The following is a 25,385-nucleotide window of genomic DNA, read 5'->3' on the forward strand; positions in this document are numbered from 1 at the left end:
AAACTAATAGTTTTAATACATCCTGTGCACTCCAATTGAAAGGGGGGCCCATAAAGCATGCCTTTATACAGGGTCCAGAAGTCTGTGCAGCGCCCCTGCATAGGAATACTCTGTGAAGAGAAGTGGAAAACGTGTGGGTATGGCACAGGCCCATTATTACACTCCTACTCCTCAGCAGCGTGAGGTATGGCTTAATGTACATGTCAGTTCAAAGAGTCAATAATCTCCTTCACTCTCACACCAATATGTTGAGAGGTTTATGATGTTTTAGGGAAAGTGTTGCTTCCTTTATTTTAATAGCGGCTCCCAGACTCTAGAAATAATTTGTACACTCACTGCACATCTTTATAAAGCGTTTACTGTCAGATAATAATGTGTTGAGTCGGAGCAGGGAACTGCCCAATAAAGCGTCACCTTTCACATTTACAAGAAGGGCTCCTGAGGTCTGACGGGGCTATGAAACGTCTCCTTGTTGGGTCTGATAAAGTTTGGGACCCCGCAGCAGGCTGCTCTGCAGACACAGTCACGGGGTGAGGGGAGGGGGGGTGAATCTGCAGGACTCCGCTCACCACGCCTCAGTACGGTAAGTTCGTCAGCCATATTGACTGTCTGCACCTCTCCTCCGGTCGCGGGAGCCTCCACTAGCAGCAGAAGCCCGTATCACTGTCAGTACGCGCCGTGTCCGGTAAACAGCGCACAGGACGGGAAGGTGAAGCGCTCTATTTTTACTCGCTGTGGATATATAAAGTACCAGCTGGAGGGAGGGTGACAGTTGGACACATCCTCCTCAGCGCAGCCGGGCGTTAGAGGTGAGTTTGATCGGCTTCATCTCAGCCTGCCTTCCTTTCTTTAAGCCGTTCAAATGAGGGGGGATTTATTTTCTTCCCGGGGCAGGAGAGCGCATAGCGGTGTGTAAACGCGGGCCCGTTAACGAGTGCGTAGCTACAACTTCTACGGCACACACCTACCTGACAGGAAGGTTAGAGGCAGCGTGGGGCTCCGTTTGTGCCTCACCTCCGCTTCTAACCGGCTTTTTTTTGCACGTTTCAGGACGGGAGGACGGGTGAGTGGACGGGTGTCACTTTGCGCTGAGGTGCTGTGTGTCACTTCAAATGTTATGCAACAGAGCAGGGCTTACATTAGCAGTCAGGGTAATTAGATGCGTGTCCTCTTTTTTCCAGAATGAACTGCAGGCGGTTCACAGGCTGCTGCTGGAACAAGTTACGTTTCTGCGGCCCAATTTAAACCAACATTGCTACGAACATTTCGGTGCTTCAGTCTCCACTTTCAGCAAGACGATGAGTGCGTCTGTGCGCTGCCTTTGTGTTCACACTCAGCTGTTTAATGGTCCTGGTTGTGTTTTGACCGTTTGAAATGCTCCGCTGCGCTTCAGTAAAGCTCGAAGCGAAAACAATGGTTATGCGCCGTTTGCAACTTTCTGTCGCGAGTTGCTGCTGCTGACGACGCGCGTTTCTTTCAGCAACATGGTAGCAAACAGCAGCTGCTTCAACACAATTAGCATGTTGACACACTGAAGCTGTTGATGCGCCTGCTGGTTGTGTTTATGCACTCGCTTCTCGTGCTCAGGGAATGACTTGCGGCTGATTCAAATTCGCTATTTTGGCTCCTTTTCCCGCCTTCGTCACGAGAAAACCTCCACTCTGCACGTGTCACTCAAATAAAGAGCACACAATCTTCCTCAAGAGGTTGAAATTGGTTCGTTCATCTCAACTTTGAGATACTTTAAGTGAGTTTACCCTCCGTCCTGGAAACCACGCCAAGTTTCCAGCATGTAACACGGGCTAGTTCAGCATTTGCACGTAAACAGGCGTCCTGAATACCGTCCCGCTCATGATGCCAGCGGTCCATCTGGCACAAACAGATGCTCCGTCAGCGTACGAGGCTCTGATTGGCCTCATTACAGCTGGCGGAGGCAGCTTATTGGCTGTTACCTCCTGTCACTCAAATCCTCCTGTTGCTCCTCTTGGGCCCGCCTCCTCCCGGGACCAAATTACAACTCATTTGAGAAAGAGGCTCTATGTGCATCATGACATGAGATACCTTTGACGGCGGGTTTTAGATTTCTCCCAGCAGTCCTATAGTTTGTAACCTGTTGAATCATCTCGTGGCTCCTGATCAGAACAGGAGAATGTAGTTTTATTCTGGTATTTAAAGGAGGAATAGAGCGAGGTAACAGTCTGTTGTTTTGTGTTTTAGTTCAGGTTAAAGTTCAAGTGAAGTCTCCCCTTTTGTCTGCCAGAAGAGAGAGTTACATTTTAATTATTTCTGCCTGTCTTTAAATAAAAACATGAATTGTTTCTTTGCTATACCTGTAAAGTGTTCGGCCCAGGGACTTTCAAGTCCAACATCATGAACCATTCACTCTGCTCATCATTATTTTGTAAAGAAAATCTTGGAAGAAGGCGGCAGACCAGCTACCTTCAACAAAGCTTCATCTGCAGTCTTGTGCACACCCTAAAGCAAGAAAGAATCAGGCCATGGTTGACTGCATGCAAAACAAATTTAGACCATTTTGCATAAAACACCAGACAGATTATTTGAGGTAGCAAATCACCAAACTGGCTTCACTTTCGGCGTGCAGAGTTGGCTAAATCTCGACGATTTCTTCACACGCCAGCTGCCTCTGTGAGACTGTCTGAAAACCAGCACTGTGACGGTTGGGATGCCTGGTCAGCTCCTCATGCTGCATGGTTGGAGACTTGGCTCTTCAGGCGTGTTGTATCCACCTTTCCTTCTGTTACATGTGCAGCTTTAATGTTAATGTCTCTGAAATCTCTTCATGTTGTATTTTTCTTCTTTTAGTGCTGATTTCTGGCCCTCAAAATAGAAATAAGACAAGAGTGAATAATGTTCGTTATAATCATCGGCCACATTGTAAAACTGCATGCTTGGATAAGCAATAAGTACAGCAGGTCGAAGTTGTTCTGCACTGCAGTTGATCGAGAAAAGTACAGTTGATGAACAATTAGATCGCTCAATTTAGCTTTAATTTCCAAGTCAGCGGTTTAGATGATTAAGTTCGTTAAAAATCTGCTTCTTTGTGCAGTCGGATGAGAAGTTTTGTCATAAAAGTGATGGTAAATAAATATATCAAGAATATATATCTGGTATTATCTATACTGCTTATCCTGTTCAGGGTCGCGGGGGGGCTGGAGCCTATCCCAGCTGTCATTGGTCGAGAGGCGGGGGTTACACCTGGGCAGGTCGCTAGGCAATCACAGGGCTGACGCACAGAGACAGACAACCGCTCACACGCTCACCTACAGGCAATTTAGAGTCACCAATGAACCTAACGAGCATGTCTTTGGACTGCGGGAGGAAGCCGGAGTACGCATGCATGGGGAGACTCCACACAGAAAGAACCACTACGTCCGAACGGGGATTCAAACTAGGAACATTCTAGCTGTGAGGCGACGGTGCTAACCGTACTGCACCACCGTGCAGCCCCAAACCCTTATTTACAACCTAATGTTGTGACCAAATCCACTGTTTCCAGCTTCTCAGATTCCTTTAGACATTTCTGCTAATACAAAACTGATTGGTAAAAGAAATAACCAATAACAGAAACATTTGTGAGCTGCAGCTCTAAAGGAGCGCAGGTGTTTGACTTATTTCGTATCAGTTGGCGACGGGGAGCAAACGCTTTTAGTTTCACAACCGACATCACAGCCAGCTTCACTGACAGACGCTATCTGGTTTCTCTCTCCGTCTCTTCTCCTGTTTGATTTCTTTCTTTTGTCTGTGTCTGCGTCTCTTTCATTCCTGCGCTGCTCTCCTGAAACACCTTAAAGCAGGTTACCTCACTGTGGAGGGCGTGGCTGAGGACTAAAGGGAAAAAGTTTGACTCATTCTGGGGATCTACTTGAACTCTTAACCCTCATATTTATGTCGGGTAGCGTTCAGGTCAACACCAGCGCTGTGTCCTCTGAGCATCAGCCTACTAAACATTTCTACGTCAGGCTGGATGAGTGTCGAGTCCGTGCCGGAGCAGACGGGAGCGATGATGTCATCATCTCACATTTCCATTCATTTTAACAGCTGTTAAAACCTGCTGACTTCTTTTTGTCACCGTCTGTTTAGCCAAGAGAATATTTATGACATATCAGATCATTTTAAAGAGCTGAGTATCCTGTTTTTGTTAGAGAGGTTACTAAACAAAATCTGAACGTTTGTCAGGGTTTATATGTTCCTATTTTCTCCTGACTTGTTTAACTTAACTTCTAACGATTCCAGCTCATGTTTGGAAGAGATACTTCGAGAAGAGTCCCTCCTTACAGCCCGCAGAACATGAAGTCAGAATTATGTAATTAAAAAACGAACCCTGAGTCATTAAAGGGGCTCCATGTGAGCATTAAAAGTGCCAAAGACCCATTTGTTTTGTGTTTTAAGGCTACAATTTAGGATTATATCCACAAGCAAGATTAACCGTTACGTGTGTGGTCTATTAAATGTCAGAAAAATGACATCCTCAAATGTCGTCTTCTGTCAACAACCCAAACATATTCAGTGTACCGTCATAGAGGAGAAAAGAAACCAGAAAGCTGAAATCCATCAGTTTTAGTTGTTTCAAAGAACAAATGTTATTAACACGTTGGCAGCTGATGTAATATTTCACAACTAATTGATTAATCATGCAGCTGCAGCGTTTGTGGCTTCACAGGTCGCACCCTGAACGAGCCACTTGTGCTCGCCTCCTCCTCACGCTCGAGGAGGACTCAGTTCTGTTCTACAAGCACGGCCTTGTTGTCAAGAAAAGCAGTTGGTACAGTTTCCTGCTGTTATAGCAGCTGTTGGAAGTTGTGTGTGTTTCTGAGTGTGTGTGTGTTTTCTCGAGCGCCTTCAGTTTGTAACCTCTGCACACACACACACACACACACGGCGACAGACGTAACACAAATATTCCTCCATTAAACATAAAAATATGTTATCATTGGCAGCTTGATTATTGTCTATTAGTCAGATTTATCTTTGAAAACACACTTGTGTATACACACTGCCTGGCCAACTGTGCGTCACACTGAATCTGCGGCGAGATCCCATACAAAGTCAATGCAATGACGCCAGCAGACTCGAATTCACGAGTTAATACAATTTAACTCCCTCGGCGAATTCGCGTCATGTGGTGTAGCGAAAGCCTATCAACATCGAGATTCTCCTGAGGCTGTTGGTAACCATGGAGATAGCCCTGCTTCCTCTCATCCAATCAGGAAGTGTAGGGAGAATATTCGCCTGTTATTTAGACGCAAATTTTGATCCGTCGGTCAAAGTAACGTGAGGCGAATATTTGCTTCACGTTCGATGTGAACGTGCAGCAATATTTTGTTCGACCACCTTTAGCTTTGATTACAGCACTTCACCCTGGCATCGTTTTGATAAGCTTATGCAATGTCACTACATTTATTTCCGTCCTGAGTCCGAACCACTCTTTCACAATTTGAGCCCGATGAACCTCGGCAACGAGTCGCACCTTTTCCACGACCACAGGATATGTCTGCCAACGTGGTTGTTAAAGAAATGAGAAGCTATTCGCCGCATCAGTCAGGGTTAAATAACTTCTTGCCAGCTGAACCATATTAATCACTGCAGTAATTTTCCAGTGGAAGGCTTTTACCTGTTTGCTTAGTTTTTGCCAGGCGGTGTGTTTGGAGTGTGCAAGTGTTAAACAGAACACACTCAACCACAAGCACCTCGGGAGCTAAACCTCAAACCGTCAACCATAAAAGTGTTCAGCAACCAACCGCTCATTTTTCACTTGCTCTGTGTAAGTTTGTTCAGCCAGGACACTCTGAAATCACAGAAACAATAAAAGGTTGGAGTTTAGATTACAAGAAAAGAAGCAAATTAACATCTTACATGCATTTAAAGTCCAAAAAAAGTAGAACAAACAAAGCAAAACACTTCAACATACAGATAACAAGCAGATGAAGAAGTGAGCCAAGGCGCTGCAGGGTCCAATATGGCTTAAAACAGAACCAGAGTATCGATAGAGACATAAGAAAGGTATTTAATCAACTCTGAATTTAACTCAACTAGTGTTGCAACATAGAAACATTACTGTTAATTATTAATCTGGTGATAATTCAAGTAGTTTCCTTTGTCAAACCAACAGTTCAAAACCCTCAAACACCCACAAAAGACTTTCATGTAAATTAATGTGTGTTAAGTCTCTGTCTATCGCCGAATGAGGTAACACAATGGTAATTGAGCCTATGGCCCACTGATGAAAGCCTTTGCACTCGCAGTATTACAGACTGGCTGTCTGGCGCGACTTTCGCCGAGTTAGTGACACGTTTTCCATCAGCCAGCAGTGGTTGGTCTGCCAGAGAGGGTAGGCGGAGCTAAGCGACTGCTTTTCCGCTCTCTGCAAGTGTTGCGAGTAAACAGTAATCTACTATGGCTGAACAAACAAATAAAAGATGGATGACTACAGATACAACTTCAACAAGAAGTGAAAATCCAAAGAAAAAGAAACAAACTCGACGCTCAGATGAAGCAAACAGTCTGAAAAGGAAAATGACCGTCAGCCAGGAAAATCAAGAGTTACAACCGGAGCCAACCGTGGACGTCACACATGCAGCGCTGTCTGGATATCTGGGAAGTGTGCTCCCGCAATTACCGTTTATCGCCATGGGTGTCGCCAAAGAGAACGAAACTGAGATCTATAACTTTAAAATGACCAAAAGCAGCAAATCCTCACACAAATCACATTCAGCATGTAACATAAAAACAACATGCACTGCAAAGCTACCTTTCCTTCTCTCCATGTTGGAGGACGGTTCCATATAAAGGTTAAACTCAGTGATCACATGACTGGTTTGCTTTAAGCCATGTTTTAAGTTTTGTTTAAAAAGAAAATGTTTGACATGATATCTTGAAAAATTGCTGAAATGATTGACTGCTTATCAAAATGGGATTAATCGGTTAATTGTTGCAGCTCTTTAATTAACCAAACCCCCGCAGCAGTGTTGTTAAAGTTGTTAAAGGAGCCAGAATCAGTAAATCAGCGTTGCTCTATAAAACGTGTGTACAACGCAACCGTGTGTGGAGATCGATCTGGAAAAGTCAAGAGAAAGAGTTCAGTGTGCAGAGAGGAGTTTCTTTCTGCATGAATGGTGACGTGGAAGCTGTATCCGCTTTGGAGGGACCCTCTGAATGAAGAAACACACACACACGCACACACACTGAAGGCTCGTTCAGCCAGGTTTACGAGGTTTGGTGGGCTGCTAAACAGAGCAGACCTGTGTTGTGTTTGGAAAGCTCCGGATGCTTTCAGCTGCAGCACACTCTAAAGGTCACCCGTAGGTGTGTGTGTGTGTTTTGGCCAGAAGGTCATGTGTTTCCGAAAGGCCTGGAGCATCTGTTAAATATGTAGATGCTAATCACTTTCACCTTGCTGCATTTAGAACAAAGCAGATGTTGTGAACCAGGCGGCTGTTAGACCTGAAGAATGACCACAGAGAAGGGGAACGTGAAAGGGCTGCTAGATTTCCGTCGTCATGGCGATAAACACATCTCAAATCAGCCTGAAACCCAATGTGTAGGAAAACCCCATGTTGATGTTCACGTGCCATAAATCACACTTGCCATTTGTCCCATTTGACCAACTAGTTGAAGCCCCAGCTTACCTAGCCTCAAGTGACTTGGTGTCCTGGTGGAGACTGCGAGGCTAGCTAGCAAGATGACACAATAGAACAGCACTTCTCTTCTGAGTTGTTTTAGATTCAGGAGAGATGATGCATTAAACAGAAAGGTTTTGTGTAAACTTGCCAAACAGCAGGAAGACAAAAGAAGCTGTAAGTTGCGACTAATATGCATGCTTCAATATTTATTATCACGTGTCATATCGTCTTTGCAATCTTGAAAGATGTTAGCACACCGTGTAGGCCTGAAAGAGTTTGAAGCATGAAGTTGAAAGAAGCTTTTTCCCTTTGTGATCTTCAAAAACACATCAGAATATATCACTCTATGCAGATGACACAGATCTGTCTTCCTGAATCAGCTGATTACTCCTCTAGGTTTTGTATAGCAGTTGTTTTATGGTATTTTTATCTACTCCTATTCTATTTGTACTTACCTTCTTGCGACTCGTCTTTGTGCTGTTGCGACAACCAAATCTCCCCTGTGGGGATCAATAAAGTACTATCGTAATCTCAGCTGGTCAAATTAGAGATGTGTTTGTCAGAAGTCCTTGATTTGATGTGCAATAACTCTCTAAAATTGAATGCAAAACAGCACTTACATATTGCCAGAGACCTTGCAAAACATAACCCAAACTTATGTCTCTGCATTGGTTACCAGTTCGCACAAGAGCTGACTTCTTTCCCTCATCTGTAAGGCTTTAAATATACTTGCTTCCTCATTTATCTACAGCCTTATTTCTCAACCTGCGACTTTTTTGCAGCGTTAACAATAGTCAATGATTGCTGCACGACCCTGGGACGTTAAGCTTTATTTTGAAAGTGTAACCAAATGTTGATTATATGTTACGACAAACTTGACTGCTTTAAAGTATAACCGGACGCTGCATATTTATAGCTAACTTGACTCTAAAGCATTGCATGTACCAAACTCGCTCGAGGTGTACCTAGATGATCATATTCCGAAGCTTAGAGCCACAGATCGAGCGGTGAGGATGTGTTGGTGTTTCAGTGCCTGTGCAACTTTTACAAGCAATACTGTGCGTCTTCTTTTCTGCTGCAGTCTCTCTGGATGATTTGCACTTTGAAATACTGAAGTTGAGGCATTTTTTCTCCAGCATATATCTTACTCTGAATACTAGAAAACTTGCAGCATGGATTAATAAACCTCTGCAAACTCTGTTCTTTAAAAGTGAGTCATCATCGTTAACTTTCTACATCCCAGTTTTGGAGCCAGCCTTCATTCTGTCACTGATTTTAGTATTCAGTGACTTCACCTATCTCCTGGCTGCAGGTATATGGGTCAAGGCAAGCTTTGAATTCTTATGTGCCTCTCCTTTTGCTCTCTGCCTCTTTTTTTCCCATAATGCATCATACTAATCCTCACTCTCTAACTAATGATAACGTGTTAATATAAAGGCGCAAGGAAAGGATATATAGAGGAGGGAAGTTTCACCAAGCTGATGAACTCACTCAGGCTGCTCATTGTGCAGGTTTAAGTCGAGCTGCTTTAGATTTTAAGCATTGGACCAAAAGACCGTCATTATTAACTGTTCAGTGTGTTGACTTATATATTATATTCTGAGCAGCACATTTAAGATGTGTGTGGTGCCTTTATCTGTCCAGCACAAACTGCAGTGAACTAGTGGGGGTGCAAGAATCAATTTAGTGCACCGATGCATTGATTATAAATAATGCTGATTCAATCTACCGCCCTGCATCGCTCTGGCTTCAGGACTAATCGATATTTAACTTTCCCCTCTCCTCTTCCTCCTCTTTGTGCTGTCTCAGCAAAAGGGAGTGGGCTTTCTTTTTGTGAAAGTTCAACTCGGGGCAGGGTTGAGTTTAGGCACATTTGCATGTTATGTGTTAGGAAGTTGTAGATATGCAATGCCTTGTGGGTAGCTTCGACTTGAAGGAGCAATTCTCCCCAGCTCGCCACCGTGAGTCAAAGCTGGTGTTCTCTGTAATCGATAGAAGCAATAATATTTGAAATTGGCGCCACAGCTGTGGAGAAAGTTCAAACAGCTTGTGGTTTCGCCCATTCTACATTCCTACAACACCCAGCATGCATTGCGCCCCTCCCTCCGGAAGGAATGGTGCAGCAAGAGATGCTGAAGTGAAATACTACCGTTTCTGCTGCAGTCAATGGCTCAGAGCGGTACAGAATCTGAAATACGACGAGAATATACCGGTGGATCGTCTAAGAAATCTGCAGTCTACATTTCAAACCTGACGATTTTGAACAAGACATGACATCGGAGGCGGGCGTCCTAGATTGAGGAAGTGTAGTTTAGCGAGCTCAGACTATGTCAAACGCATCATCCGGCGGAGGTTTTCCAGGGCCCGTTGGAGAAGCGGATAGCGTCCTCCAAAGGCACAGAGCGAATTGCATTTTTTTCCTACCGTAATGGTATTAGCTCCCCTTAGAAGCATGATAGGACTGAGGTTGAAAATCAGCGAACTGGCCCTTTAAGTAGACAACCAAAGAGCCACAGCTGCCCCCTCGACCAAACAAGATCACATTTTCTTAGACATTTTGGAATTGGAAATACATAAAAGAACGCTTTGAACCAGGTCCACTCTCTTGAATCTTGTGTTTTGCGGTAATACTGATCAGTGCGAACCTTTCTAAAACCCTGTTAGTTCTCAGGTGCGTTCATGCCCTCAGACTGAGCCTGTTGGAGCTTGTGACTGAGCCTGGTTTCGTTCTCTGTGTCGACACTTGAGAAAGGTCTATTTCTGTCCCCGCACATCACAAAGATCTGGCACCTATGGGACACCTCCCGACCGCTCTCTCATTTGGATTCTAGTCGTTTAGCTTACGAGCAGTTAACCCCTAGCTAATCCCCACACTGTACAGATAATGATCTGAGTAAGCAGGTCAGGGGTCACCTCAGAGAGGCCACGTGAATGAAGACTAGAAAAAAGAAGAAATGGGAACTTCATATTTCTCTCTATGATTTCTGCGTCTCTATTTTTGGACGTCTCTTTCCTTCCGCTCAGATTTTGCCCAATCCTCTCTGTGACTGCCTGCCCCTGCTTCTGTCTCTTCCTCTCTCTGCTCTGTTTCTCATTTGTCTCTTCCCAAACTGCAACAAAGCCTGTTCTGTTTTCTGCTGGTAAAAGTCCAGATACACTGCTGCCGTTCTAACTTCAGGTGGGCCCGGGAGATTTCAGCCTGTAGCCAAAGTGTTGGCGCTCAGGAGCAGCTGTTAACAGGAGTTTCTCTCCGTTTCTTTCTTTAAACACAGTTTTGTGTCAGTCGACCTCCATGCCAATTTGAGTGCTTTTTCGAGTGCTGAAACCATTTCGATAAAACCTCATCGGCAACGTTGATGCTTTGAGTTTTTTCTTCATTACAAAGTCCGACAATATGCTCCTGTTTCCACATTTCTCTTGGAAGGGGGATTTCTTCCCGACATCAATCAGCGACATTCAATATAACAGTCCTCTAACACAAACATGGTCGGACGAAAGGATAGCAGAGCAGTTAATGTAATCAACTAAACATTATTTGTGTTGTCAATTTTTTTGAGTCCTTTTATGCCTTTATTTGATAGAGAGGACAGTGGATAGCAGAGATGTGGACTTGAGACTTGGTAACTTGGACTCGAGTCAACTCGTCACTGTTTTGATGACTCGTGACTTGACTTGACAAAAAATTAATGACTTGAGACTCGATTTGAGGCATGATGACTCGGATGACTTGCGTGTGTTCATAACTTTGAATGTTAGCAGTTAAATATTAAATGATAAAATTCAATGTTGTCAAGTTTCTGTCTAACTATCAAGTATGTACGCAGCACAAACTGGGAATCATGATTGGACGACTCAAAAAGCTCCCCGGTCTGTGATTGTCATGATTGGTTGGCTGGCAGTCAAACTCCTTGCTATGGCAACACGCAACATCAAAGCCCCCAAAGAGAAGCCTCATCAGTCGTACTCGTTACTCCTCAATACAGTCTTAGAGCAGACCATCATCATGGCTGCGTCTGTGCCAAGATAACACAGATACAATTCACTGTCATACTTTTTGAACAGGTTATATAAACTGGCCAATAATATCATTATTAGACGGGCTGCTAACACCTTGTCTTTTCTCTTTATAAAGACCGGATACTACAGGTAAGAGTGCTGGATCTTGGGTGGAAAAAAAGTGACTTGACTTGCCTTAACTAAGGACTTCAGACTTGCTTGAGACTTGGACCAAATGGCTTGAGACTTACTTGGGACTTGAGCAAAGATGACTTGGTCACAACACTGGTGGATAGCATTGGAAACAGGAGGGCGAGAGCTATGGCCTCTGTACATGGACCGCCAACTTAACCTAATTTAACAGACTAAAACACTGTTGCTGACTTTTACCTTTGCAACTCATGAAAAATGCTTAATTTTTTTACTTTTAGCACCCTAAACCCGTTGATTTTACACCAGGGCTGAAACTATTGATTATCATTATCTAGCCTTTGATGATTTCCTGCCATTGTGTCTTTCAAAAGCTTGAAACAGATGTTGACATGAGTTGTGTTTTTCTTGCTTTGCGACAGGCTCTGGTGCCCGGAGACAGGCAGGAAGACGGAGGACGACTTCTTTTTGTTTTGTCAGCAACGGGGGACGGGCGGAGAGAGGAGAAAGATGCCCAAACCGGTAAGAACATGCAGGCGATTCAAAGCACCACACCTGTAGTACTGCTAATTTCTTAATCTCACGAGTTCCTGCTGCATGTCTCATGATCGGACTGGAGCGTTTAGGGCGTGTTTTCACCAATTATCTTAAATTATTTTACATTTATTTTGTAGAAGTGCTTTGCCATCAGTCTCTGCAGCACTGCAGACTCTAGAGGGACTTTGGAGTTTCATTTTGCATGCTCAGTGAGAGGACGAAGGTCTTCAAAGACATGTTGAAGTTAATACATCACAGTTTTATCGCTCTCTACATGGTTAACTTGGTCATGACTTGGTGTGCTGCTCCTTAATCGCTTTACTTTGGGTAGCAGCTTACCACCGTCCTGCTATCAGTTCCAAAAGAATCTGTACAAAAACTTTTAAGTGTCAAGTTTTCCCATCCTTTTATTTCTGATGGTAAGGATCAAACCCAGCATAACAGAAGTGGAGAGCATTTGAACCTATGAATGAAAGGCCGGCGTCAGGCCTGCAGGGTGCAACCTTTAGAAGGAACCATCACTTCAAAGAAGCTGCAGTCCTGAACATACAGCTTGTACTGTTGGCAAATGTTAGCGTGGAACTTTATAAAGTCTTCTGTTGCATTATCATCACCTTAACAAATCAGAGATGTTAATTTTGATTTGATTAGTGTATTAATTCGTTCATCTTAAACACATCTATAAAAGCCTCCATAATCGGGCTCCTCGGGTGCTCTGTGACGCCGTGATTCCACTTAGAGTTCGCCTTACTTAAATCCTCACCAGGACAAACCGCTTTCTCCGTCCGCATCATCAACATGTTGAAGACGTAACCTGCAGAAGTGGTGGTTATGGTGTTTAATCAGATCGTTCATCGCTTATGTCCTGTATTGTTTCCTGTGTGTCCAAACCACAAAGCCTTTTAACTGTGTGACGTAGGGACTTCAGTTTCTTGAAGTGGTTCTGACCATAGCTTTGAATTGGGCGTGTTGAAGATCTGATGTTTATTATGAAGCAGTCATAGAAATACAAGGCAGCTGTTTACACCCAGAGTGAGCGCGGTCTGCGAGTGATCTTACAATGGCCGCTGTTGTTTATTGGTCGACCATGGTTGTTTATTTGGGCTGCGGGAGTTTAGTGCGGGCTGCTGATAAACTATTTCCTGTGAGGGAATTTAGCTAACACTAGCTAATGCTACACAGCCATTTAGCATTGCATTCATAGTTTTGATAACAAATGGGGCATTTAGCTAACGTTAAATGTCAACTGCTAACTATGATATACATGGCAATAGGGGTGCAAGAAAAGTCGATGACAAAATCAGTTGCAACGAATTTAATTGTCGATAGTTGGTGACGTCATCACGTTTTTCATGCTGTGCGCGGACATAACATGAGCCATCTCCCATCCTTACTATCTCTGCTGAGGGTTGCGCATGCAAAGCAGCGACAGGGAAGTGACAGATAAACAAAACAAAATATGCGTCGTAAAACTTGTAAAGTCTGGGAGCATTTCACTCCGAACGCTGCAAAGAAAAGGATCACCGGCAAGATTTGTAAAGCGGACCTTGTTTATCACGGGAGCACGTAGGTGCACGAGCATTTGAAGAGAAGGCACGTTGGACTTGTGGATGACGCAGACTCGCCCAGATATGATAATTAGCTTCTCAGCTAGTTTACGTTTTGCGGGTTGTATTGCCTTTTGACATTAATATAACACGGTATAGAAAGAATCTGACGCGTCTCTCTTTTAAACATCAAGTTAGAGCCACGCTGTTTTCAGTCCCTCACCTTAAATACTTGGTCTTTTTCTCTTCTTCTCGTGTCTTTTTCTTCTTCCTTTTATTTCTCTTCTGTATCAGTCGGAGCCAAATCAGCAGCAAAGTTTAATAAAAGACATTTTTAAATGAAGAACTCATATTTATTGTCTTTATTGTTAGTTAGCACATGCTTAAAAGAACCTCCGACTAAATGTAAAAGCTGAAAGCAAAATAAGTAATTAGTCGACTAATCGTTGCCTAGTCGACTATTTAAATAGTCGTCAGTTGCAGTTCTACATAGCAAAGCATTTCTTAACTCACAAATCAGTGACAGTTTAATTGAATAACATTCAGATGGCTTCCTTATCATCTTCTGAATCAGACAAATCAAAGACAAGATAGTTTGAATCTGATTTTTGTGGATGCTTAATAAGACATAATTCGGGAACTTTTACTAGCTCAGGTCAAATTTTCCAACGCTTTGTGACAGCTACAACACCTGCTGAGCTTCACTTGAATAATGCTCTCTTTGCGATCATGAAATTGTGTTCAGGAAGTTAAAGTTTCAGGCTCAGATCAGACGCTGACTGTGAGAGCAGGACAGGTTTCAGGCGCTGATAAGAAACAGCTTAAAGACAAATAGAAATAATCCATTGTTCTTTATTCCTGAAGTGCAGCATGAAGTAGTTTTCTGTGCCGTCCAGAACACCTAAATCTGTTTTAAAAGTGGGCCCAGAGTCTGTCATCAGCTCTCCCACGAAGGACTGATGTGTTACAGGAGTGCAGGAGTTTTTGGGAAAGCGAGCACAGAAGCACAACAGTCGGTCACTTTGTGGAAGCGTCCCGTCTGTTGAAAAGAGCAAACACAAAGAGGGCTTTCTGCGCTCTATTTTTGGACTGCAGGACAGTGGGAGCTTTCATGTTGCTCTGACACAAACACATACAGGGTTTGAGTTTGAAGCAGCTTAAATAACAGGATTATAGGCTGAGGCTTGTGAAGCCATCTATTACATTACCTTTACTATATTTTAACCTTGGGTGCGGGAACATACCGTGAACTCCTGGGATCCTATCATTTATGGACCTTACTGAAACTATCGAACCCCATTTAATAATTTACATCCTTCACAAAGAACTATGTAGCAGTCCGGGGTCGAGTACGACTTAACATCCACAGTTGTAAGGATTATTTCTGATATAACTGTTTCAGCAGCCAGCAAACGCATCATTTGAACAACCTCAGATTTGTTATTCACCTGGCTGTAAACCTATACCAAATTCTCATCCTCATATTAACTAAAAATAGATTGATAGAGGTCAGAACTGCAGCAGGGATGTGAAGCGTGTAGTCGCAGGGTGTTTACAATCCTGCCGCCTGTAGCAAACGTCCTGGCTGCTTACACCGTTATCTACAGCCAGCCAGCGATTGCACCGAGCCCCCGGTCTATCAATCAAAGTAATGGGGAATTAGGCCAGGCTCAATTCCTGGAAAGAGACTATGGGAACATGTGATTGGAAAAAAACAGGAGCGGGGAGGATGAAGAGAGAGATAGAAGGTTGTAGAGCTGCGGAGAGGAAGGGAAAAGCAGCTCAGCGCCACACCAAACTCCTGCTGTATACAAACCTACATGTTTACCTGTATGACTGAAGTTTATTAGAGTTCACATTCGCACTGGCTTTTGATGGACATTGTCAAATTTAAATTTCCTACTTTCTTTGTGTTTCAAGTCAGGTCACTGCTTTTTTATCGTCTATGGGATACGTCTTTTGGCAGCTAAGATAAAGTTAGCCACAATTCCGCTAGCAGCCCCCGAGCCTCCCTGAGAATGTCAAACTTGCAGCATAAAACTGCCTTTTATAGTATTATTTACGATATTTAATTACCTGGTCTGTTTGTTTTGAGTGTAGGAGACTTCTCTGGATAATGGGCTCTGAGTTAAAAACCTTGTATACAAAGAACACTGAAGGAATCCTAATCTAAAAACAAGCTAAAGCTAGCGGCACATTAGCTCTTAGCCCCTTGTGATGTCCTGTGGCCACTGTAGCCCGTCAGAGTAACAGAAACTTCTACGGTTTAAGTGTTATACCGTTCCCTTTCGGCCTTCGTGAGACCAACCTAAAGAAGCTTTATCAAAACGGCTGTAAAGGCCGTGCTGGGACTACAAAAGACCCCGGCAGTCTCTACTCCTTAATCTTTTTGCACTTCCTGTCGGACCCTTATCAGCGATTTAACTGTCTGCCTGGAGGTGAGCTAGCTCCCTGCCCAAGGCGTCGCTACCAAGGTTCTCTACATAGCGCTTGTTTGCACATTTAGCCCAGCTAACATACACCTGTTTAGCAAGCTAACGAGTTGTTTAGTAAGCTAACTGGTAAAGTGAAGTGGCACCTGACCTGCTGTTCTGGCGGGTCTAGCAAAGCTGTGCCCCAGTGCCTGCAGGTTTTCCCTTTCTGAAACGGATACCCATGACGCCTGCCCGACGTGTCTGCATGTTGCATGCTAAAGCTGCACTTGCTAACTCCGTGGGTCGACCCTGGAAAGACCTCTGCAGAAAATTCAGCTGAAGAAAACATGTTATGAATATTTGTTAATAAGTTTTTGGGTCTTTCTAACTTGTGCTTCTCATCCTTTGCTTTTAGTGTGCAGCCCTAAACTATTGTTACATAAAAAAACTGTTGAAAAAATAAAGCTAAGAACATTAGATTTATAATTAACATTTTGTAACGTGATGTAGCTGTATTGAAATCAATGCACAGAAGTCGCTGAATTGAGAAGCACAGTTCTGGTGTTGGGAGACGAGAGATGGAGCCATGAGGACAAACAGATGGGAGGAAAATTCTACAAGAGTAAGCAAAAGAGAAAGTTGAAACGAACAAGTAAAGCTCAGATTATTGAAACACACCGCAGGGAAGAAAGACGGCACACAAAGGGATAAAAGAGGATTTAGAGGACGACTGATTGACAGGCACTTTGTTCATATCCAGTCCAGAAAAACGACACCCATGCCGCCCTCGAGGGGAACTCCCACTCCGGTTACATTCGGCTATGGCTTTGACATTAAGCCTCGCAGTTGGACAGTAAACACATCAGCCCTTTCACTGCCTGTACTGGGGTTGTTTATGCCATGAAAACACTTAAATGTCACATTGGATTTGGAGCTGAAGCTGAGTGGCCCCTGCAGGCATGCTTTAAGCTAGCTTGGCTCCATTAGCGAGTAGCTAATGATGTCAACAAAAGAACAAGATATGGAGTTGAAAACACATCAACAATTAGTAGGTGAGGCAAGTTAACCCCCCACAAAAGCTACAAAAAGTCTGTTATGTTAGAAACAATCTCCCTTAAAGGCTAAACCGGCTACAAGCTAGTTAGCCTCAGGCAGGCTGTATGTGCATTTGACTGTAACTTTCCTGAAGGCTGTGTTTTAATGGTGTTTTTCTGTGTACACACACCCCTGACACACATCGATGTCCCCCTGGTGTTCATGTCTTTCATCTTCTTCAAAGGGGGTTTGTACAAATGGGGCTCTGTGTTAGCTAGCTAACCAGACGGGGAATTTGTGGATAAACAGGAGGTGATTTAATCAAATTAAGAAGAGGAAATGCGAAGACATTTATCTTTACCTCAGATTTCACTGTGCTATGTAGTGTCCATGATCAGTGATGGACAAATATCTCTTTGATGTGAAATCAGAGAGCGTACTCTCACCTTCCTCCTGATGTGCTTTTATTTTGTTGGGTCCTGGGGGCGTCTTGTTCAAACTATTATCTCAGAATGATGAAGTCAAAGGTTTTGGATCGTGTAATTTTCCGAGAATCACTTATGATTTCCTGTGGAAACACTTGACCATTTTGTTTTGAGTCTCCGGTTATAGGAATAATCCCTCAATCAGGATATTGTGTTCAATGACAACCAAACGCTGTGTGTCCTCTTCGTTTTAATCCTCTCGTTTCCTGCAGTCTTACTCAGAGGCAGTACTTTGATTTATACAGACAGATACAGATAAATACCTACAAGTGAAAATAGTAGAAGGTCTGACCATTGCAGGAAAATTTAAGAGTTTGATCATCTGATGGTGTTCAAACTGTCCTGGTTAAGTCTGACCATCACATTTAGAACTCAACCTTTTAAGACATGTCTGGGTATGCTTTAAAAGTAGTTTGTTGAATGGACACTTGCTGGCTGAGTGAAAGGCTGGCCCTCCGTTGGAAGAACAAAGACATGATAATTGTTTTATATTAATATTTATGCTCCTGTGCTGGCAAAAGCCATGGCTTGTGTTTTCTGGTTGTCGGCCCATTTGGCCGTCCCATTCTTGTAAAAGCCAAATCTCAGCACCTCGATGGAATCTCATGGAATTTGGCACAAACATCAACGAAGAATCAAACATGAACTTATTCGATTTTGGTGTCCAAAGAAGGTCCGGGCCCTGTGACCTCAAAAGGAACGTTCGTCCGTAACTTAAGAATTCAAATGCTTATAAAGAAACAATTTCACAGAAATTTCTCATTGGATAAAATGTTGATTATTGAGGAAACTTCTTCTTCAAATTTGGCACACATGTCCAGTTGGACTCAACGATGAACTAATGAAAATTTGGTGGTCAAAGGTCACTTTGACCTCATGTCCTTCCCAATCTTGTGAATGCTTAATCTCTCAGTCTTCTTCACTCCTCCGTAAAAGTAGTCTCTAGGTGAGCAGCAATTATAACATATTATTCAATGTAATCAAATATATGAATGACTTCCTTTCTGAAACAAAAGTTGCCTAACACCCATATTCTTAAATTCCTTCAAAACATTCTCTATGTGCATTTTAAGTCTGGACATTGATGTACATTTCAATTTGACTTACTGGCGAAGGCGATCACCCCATGGTGGTTTTCTGATCTGATATGAGAAGATCTATTGTGTTCGCTGGTCTGTTAAACTGACTGTGTGCATAAGAATTGAGTTGTGTTGAAAGTGCTGCAGAAATGTTACCAAGTCCAATAAGGAAGATGCCATCATGACTACCAAAAGACACGCATGTTAAAAGGCTGTCAGATCACATAAAGGAGTCCATGTCTCAAAGAGGTTTTAGTTGGAAGCAGACTGACCCCTTTACAATTTCAATTTATTCTTTTAAGAGTGAAAAGGACAAAGAAAGGAGACGCGGGAGAATAGAAAGACGAGCAAACACGGAGACAATGCCGAGAGAAATCAATCGACTCATTAAATAACACACAGACACCCCGAGGGGTTAAATGTTGCTGGAGAATACTTAAAAAGATGTATTGATTTCCCATAATGCTTTGGTCAGTGTTTCCCCAATGGCGTTGTGAGAGTCTGTGTTTGCATCTGTAACAATTACAGGTGTGTACATGTGTTAAAGCATATTTACTTTATCCATATATCTGCCTGCTTGTGGGAAAAGCATCTTGTTGGTTTGTGTGTGAATAAGTGTGCATCAGGCCTATTAATCCAGGGTGTGAGATGTGGCGGAGCATCGTACATTATTGATTTATCGCTGCGTTTTGCACATGTTGCCCCTCCTGGTCACGGTGTCCCTGGGGGCTGATAGCTGCTGGAGGGGGGGCGAGAAGCGGGCCTGCGCTGAGGGCTTTAAATATTTCAGAGGGCCATTTTCATTTATATAATGGGAATTATCCAAGTCACTAAATCTAATTAGAGGGAGGGTGTGAAGTTCGCCATCCTCCTCTCGCTAACCTCCACAGAATTATCACTGCTTTATTTGAGTGTATTGCTAAATCATCAAGATAAAACATTTACACCAGCTTCTAAATCTGTTCTCAGGAGGATTTATGGCAATTTGAGACACAGCATGGCCAAAAGTATGAGGACAGCGACGTTCATTTTGTCTGGAGAATTAGTTAGTTAGTTATTGTTCGACAAAAGCTGAACTGTCTCTGCACATAGGGACACATGGAGGCACATAGTGTGTTTTCAAGTAACAGATCAGGTTCCAAGTAGGGACTTTATTTCACCCTACAAAAGGTGTTCCAGGTGTAATACTTTCTTAAACTACACAGACTTTGTGGGTGGGCCTCGTTTAGATTGGTCTAGCTGTCGCAGCAGCACTCGAGGAGGGGCAGAGCAGCAAGTGGTTTGACCTTTTGGATGTGTATAAGCTTAGTTATAATCTTGGAAATCTGAGTTCCGTTCTCTTTGGCGGCACCTATGGCGATAAGCGGTAACTGCGGGAGCACACTTCCCAGATATCCAGACAGTGCTGCATGTGTGACGTCCACGGTTGGCTCCGGTTGTAACTCTTGATTTTCCTCGCTGACGGTCGCTTTCCTTTTCAGACTGTTTGCTTCATCTGAGCGTCGAGTTTGTTTCTTCTTCTTTGGATTTTCACTTCTTGTTGAAGTTGTATCTGTAGTCATCCATCTTTTCTTTGTTTGTTCAGCCATAGTAGATTACTGTTTACTCGCAACACTTGCAGGGAGCAGAAAAGCAGCCGCTTAGCTCCGCCTACCCTCTCTGGCAGACCAACCACTGCTGGCTGATGGAAAATGTGTCACTAACTGGGCGCTGTGTGTGATTCAGTCTGTAATACTGCCAATGCAAAGGCTTCCATCAGTGGGCCATAGGCTCAATCACCATTGTGTTACCTCATTCAGCGATAGTGACTTAACAGACATTTACTTAAATGAAAATATCCAAAATTATTACTAATACACTTAAAATCAGATTTGTGCCTAAAATTCAAGTCAAGACGAACAAGTGGGCTGGAGGAGGAACCTATTAGTCCTGTGAAAAGAAGCTCCTGGGACTGAAAGTCTTTCATATTTTAGGTGGAAACGGAGCTTAAATTTCCATGACATGAAAATTATGACATCGTGTACATTTGTAAACCAAAACATGACAACAGGTTCCAGATACAGGAGAAAGGGTTTTCTACAGTGGAAGAACTCGACTGACCTGCACAGAGCCCTGATCTCAACCCCGTCCATCACCTCTAGGATGAACTGGAAAGCTGGCCGTGAGCCAGACCTCCTCTTCTAACATCAGCCGGTGACCTCACTAATGCTCCTGTGGCTGAGTGAGAGCAAATCCCTGCGGCTGGGTTCCAAAACGTGGCCTGAAGCTGGAAAAGTGGAAGCTGTCGTAGCAAGACGTTGATGCGCATAGTGCCTTGTTTGTTTCTTTTTGGCCGTGTCGTTTGACCGTTAGTTAATCAATTAGTCGATGCAAACTTTGCTATTATGATCAGTTCAATTGCAGTAGTTAATAATCCAAATAATTTAACAAGCAAAACTCTGCACATCGTGTCTTTTCCTCCACAAATCTGAAGCTTTGCTGCAGGATTTCCCGGATTTCTCTCATCTTTATATCTTTACATCTTTGCCTTTCGGGCTGTAATTGAGAAAAAAACAACCGTTTTACGATGTAACCATTTAAGTTAGTCAGTATTTCAGAGTTTTCAATTCACAGATAAATGAAAACTGGAAATACGTTTTGGAGCTTTTGCAAAACGATTGGCAGCAATTGACCCTTGCTGCTTGCTCTACAATAATATACAATATTACTTCTCTTCATCTGGCTTAGAGATGTATTTTTGTCCCCACGGTTGCAGGCCAAGCTGCGTCTGCAGTGCTAACTTCCTTTACGCCTATTTGAATCAATTCACAGATCGCAGGTCAACACTGCCTTTCATCCGTTCCAGTAACGGGTGGATTCTTGAGTGGATTTTCTCCCGTACGTCCTTGATACCACTTTTTTAATGGGGAATTACAGCCATTATAAACAAGACCGATGAATAAGTAGCTCTATTACTGGAAATGCACGGACCTACGGCCACTGCAAGAGAAACATGGAGTGGAAAACAGGTTTCTGGAAGAGAAAATAGGTGTGGAAAAGCAAAGGCAGGAAACATTTCAGCTGGAGGACAAATGGAGGCGAAGAAAAGAAGAGAGGAAACGATTAATAGATGAATGGAAAGAGGGGATGATGATGGAAAACAGAGAGGAGAAAAGGTGAAGACGGCTGTGTGGCCCTGGTTGCCTTTAAAGCCTCTATTAACCAGCTTAGCTCGCAACAGCTTTTAATTATGGCTGTCTGAGTCTCTCAAACATCAACAGGTGCTCCGCATTGCGTAGGAGGACTCTGCATGTAAACACTAGCCTACTATTTAGCTGTCACTACTTGTTATGAATAACATGGAGGCATGGAAGAGGCTGGTAAACACAGGCAGAGACAGACACTTTGTTTTCCCCGGAGCCGTGTGCGCCACGATTTGGCGATTTAATCTGAGAATAAAAATCACGAGTCACCCTGCCAGAACTTGTGCTGAAGACTGTAAAAATAACATCTTCTTCAGCTCACGTCTGTTTATTCAAATAATGTTCTGCAACACTAATACATCTCTTTCTTTCTGTTGATTGTGGAAGCTGCATAGTTTTGCTTCTCTTTGTTCTTGCTGCGTCGCACAGTCCTGGATGGCTGTCACTCAGGAGGTCAAACAAATGATAACAAGGAAGAACAATGACGTCAAGCAGGTCTATGAGTGCTGCTGAACTGCTTACCACAACATCTTTGCCCAACATATAGAGCCAATATTATATAATGAATACTTATTTTAGTATCAACACAATCATTTTAATAAGGCTGCCTTTATTTCTGCAAGGGAAACAATGTTGTCCAGTAAATCTGTCTGAGATCGGACTTGGCGTTGAGAGATATTTCTATTCTGTGCGGCTCATGTAACACTTTGGCTCACTTATTATATTATCTTTTATTTATGTAGCTCTTCACAAAAATAAAATGCAGCATGATAAAAAGAAAGGACCGAAACACACATCATAAACAACAGATACAAAACTGATCAAAAGAAAGACGGTACGTAGAATTAATAAAGTCCTATAAAATAAAGTTTAAAGGGATGATTAAAAGAAGATTGTAACTACAAGTTACATAAAGTTGTAAATAGAGGCTTTGACTACATCCTGTTGCTGTGTTTATATAAAAGCCGATACGTGGCCAGTGCATTCATTTTAAAGGGTAAACAGATGGTTTTGATGATTGACGTCCTGCAGCCAATCAGGATGGAGTATTCAAAGAGCATACTATAAAGAACATTCAAGAAATGAGCATGTCTTATGGAGTAAATGATACAATTACTTTTTCAAAGATTAACTACTCCCTTCCACAACAACAACAACAACAAAAAAAACGGAACCAGCAGAGAAGAGGAGTATTCCCGGAAAAAAAACTACTCAAACAAAGTCATAAATTTGCGAGAAAAAGGAAAATTATGAAATTCCTCCCTCTCGTTTCACCCGTTTCTCTTCGGCGCTCTGCCCTGTTGGCTCTGCTGCTCAGACAGCCGTGCACGCCACGGAGCTCGGCGCATTTTTAGCCTCTTTTCTCTGTGCACAAGAAGCAGACTGAGCGACTCTCTGCTGCAGAAACACACGTTTCTATGCTCCCTGTTTGCCCATCACACATGAAAGTAACCCTACGCACTCATGATGGCTCCTACAAGTAAACAAACCGGACAAAAATACTCAAAACTACTTTAAACACTCGTATCGACGCTTTTTAACTAGTTTTTGTTCTTGCAAATTTGTATGACTTTATTATCGTACAAATTTGCCGGTTTTGTTTTGTTTTGTTTTACCACTTTGATTTCAGAGATATCCTAGTTTTATTTTGGGGCAATTTTACAACTTTAATCTCTGAATTTTTCGAGTTTGTTCTCGGAATATTTCTCTTCTCCTTCGGCTCCATTGTTTTGTTTCGTTCCTAATACGGCGTCAAACCCTTCAGACTGGGAAGTACAAGGAATAATCATGTGTACATATATTATTTTAGACTTGAATGACTTCAAACATTAGGGGAGTTTAGTATGGATTTGTTTTCTGATGTTTTGCTTCCATTTCTGTGTTAATAAAACCCATATTTATTTATCTCAGTCAAAACCAGGTTAAAGTGAAAGTAAGAGCCTGATCTCTATGCTTCTACTCGGGAACCTGAACAGAGATAAGTGTCATATCGTACTCGGTGGTTTGTGAGTCAGTGCTGCTGATGCCGCTGACATCATCCCTGTAGCAGGTGCTAACAGGTGTTTAGAATGAGTGTAACACACTGTGTGGTAGAAGTGGTCATTGTCAAGTGCAGGTCAGCAAACCTGATTTCTACTACAGTTTGTACTCCCTCCTTTAAAACATCTCTTAAACAATATATGTGAGGTCGTCCCTCTGCTGCTGCTGCTTCAGAAGATTAATAACTTGTTTATTTTCACGTAAACCAACAACGTGTTTCTGCTCCGGCTCCATAAACATGAGCTGAAGTGGAAAATGAACTGCATTCACTCCGTTTGAACATTCAGGACGAGTGCAGCGTCTCAGTAAGAGCAAGAAAACGATCAGTCCTCCTCTAACCTGAACTTGAGCAGCCATTTGCACTTTGTCATCCAGCCGAGTGGATTTTTATGATGAATGTTTTGGGATTCACAGTTGTGGAGTCTCTCTGGAGTAAGCAGCTTGAATGCAGATTCAGCAGGGGGACTGTATTCTCTATCGTGGGACATCATTTTCCTTAATCTTAAACAGAGTTTGTCCCGGATCTGCCAGGCTCCGTGCACCACCAGCGCTGAGAAGTGGTTGATATATTCCTATTAGTGGCCTGAGATGAACCTTTGTGTTGGCAGTATATATAGGGCTGTTTATTTGCAAGACTCAGGCGATAGGATAGGATTTAATATATTGATACTGTAAGGCATTTTATGAAAGCGTCATAGTTTAAAGAATTAATTATGGGCAGGAATCGCAGGGTAACGAACGATACGATGCGTGATTCGCATCCCGCGATAACAATAATATCACAATACAGCGATACCACCATAACTGATCTCTCGCAAGACAAGCCTATAACGACACATCACGATATCTGATTAACCGAAGAACACAAAATGCCCCATAAAAGGTGAAGTGCAGGACTGATGTATTTATTGACGAGGGCTGCAACAACTAATCGATCTTTGTTATGATGTTATGATGATGATGTCCATAATTTACTTGTGATCGTGCGTTTGTCCATCAGAACGGACGCTAAATTAACGCTAATTAGCTGAAATGTGGTCGGACAGACACTGGAGTGTAACATCATGTTAAATATATTATTTAACATAACATATTAAATATATTTTGGTTAGTTACATTTCCCTGTTGTACTCACTTCATGGCTGCATCCACAATCTCCTTTTTTATTTATTGTGGCCTCGACTGAACTTCTACTACTTCTTTTTCATGTGACATTATTCAGTAAATCAACCAGATATTCATTGAGTTACATGATTGATATATTAACATGACATTGTACC

At 42.8% G+C, this 25,385-nt stretch overlaps 1 protein-coding gene across 3 annotated transcripts in view; it reads left to right on the plus strand.

Annotated features, from left to right (window-relative positions):
- Nucleotides 1-551: 551 nt before the first annotated feature.
- LOC138592228 (radixin) overlaps nucleotides 552-25,385 on the plus strand; it is a 44,607-nt gene continuing 19,773 nt past the window's right edge. The window contains exons 1-2 of one of the 3 annotated variants that reach the window (XM_069662940.1): nucleotides 552-583; nucleotides 12,209-12,308. In XM_069662940.1, coding sequence (XP_069519041.1) covers nucleotides 12,297-12,308 — 12 coding nt within the window. In that variant the 5' untranslated portion in view covers nucleotides 552-583; nucleotides 12,209-12,296. Of the gene's footprint in view, nucleotides 584-644; nucleotides 810-986; nucleotides 1,064-12,208; nucleotides 12,309-25,385 lie in introns of those variants that run through there. The other 2 variants (XM_069662939.1, XM_069662941.1) reach the window with 2 other exon arrangements.

Source organism: Semicossyphus pulcher, unplaced genomic scaffold (assembly GCF_022749685.1).
Source record: "Semicossyphus pulcher isolate SPU_LCO1_2020_fin unplaced genomic scaffold, fSemPul1.0.p SCAF_15, whole genome shotgun sequence".
Classification (NCBI taxonomy): domain Eukaryota; kingdom Metazoa; phylum Chordata; class Actinopteri; order Labriformes; family Labridae; genus Semicossyphus; species Semicossyphus pulcher.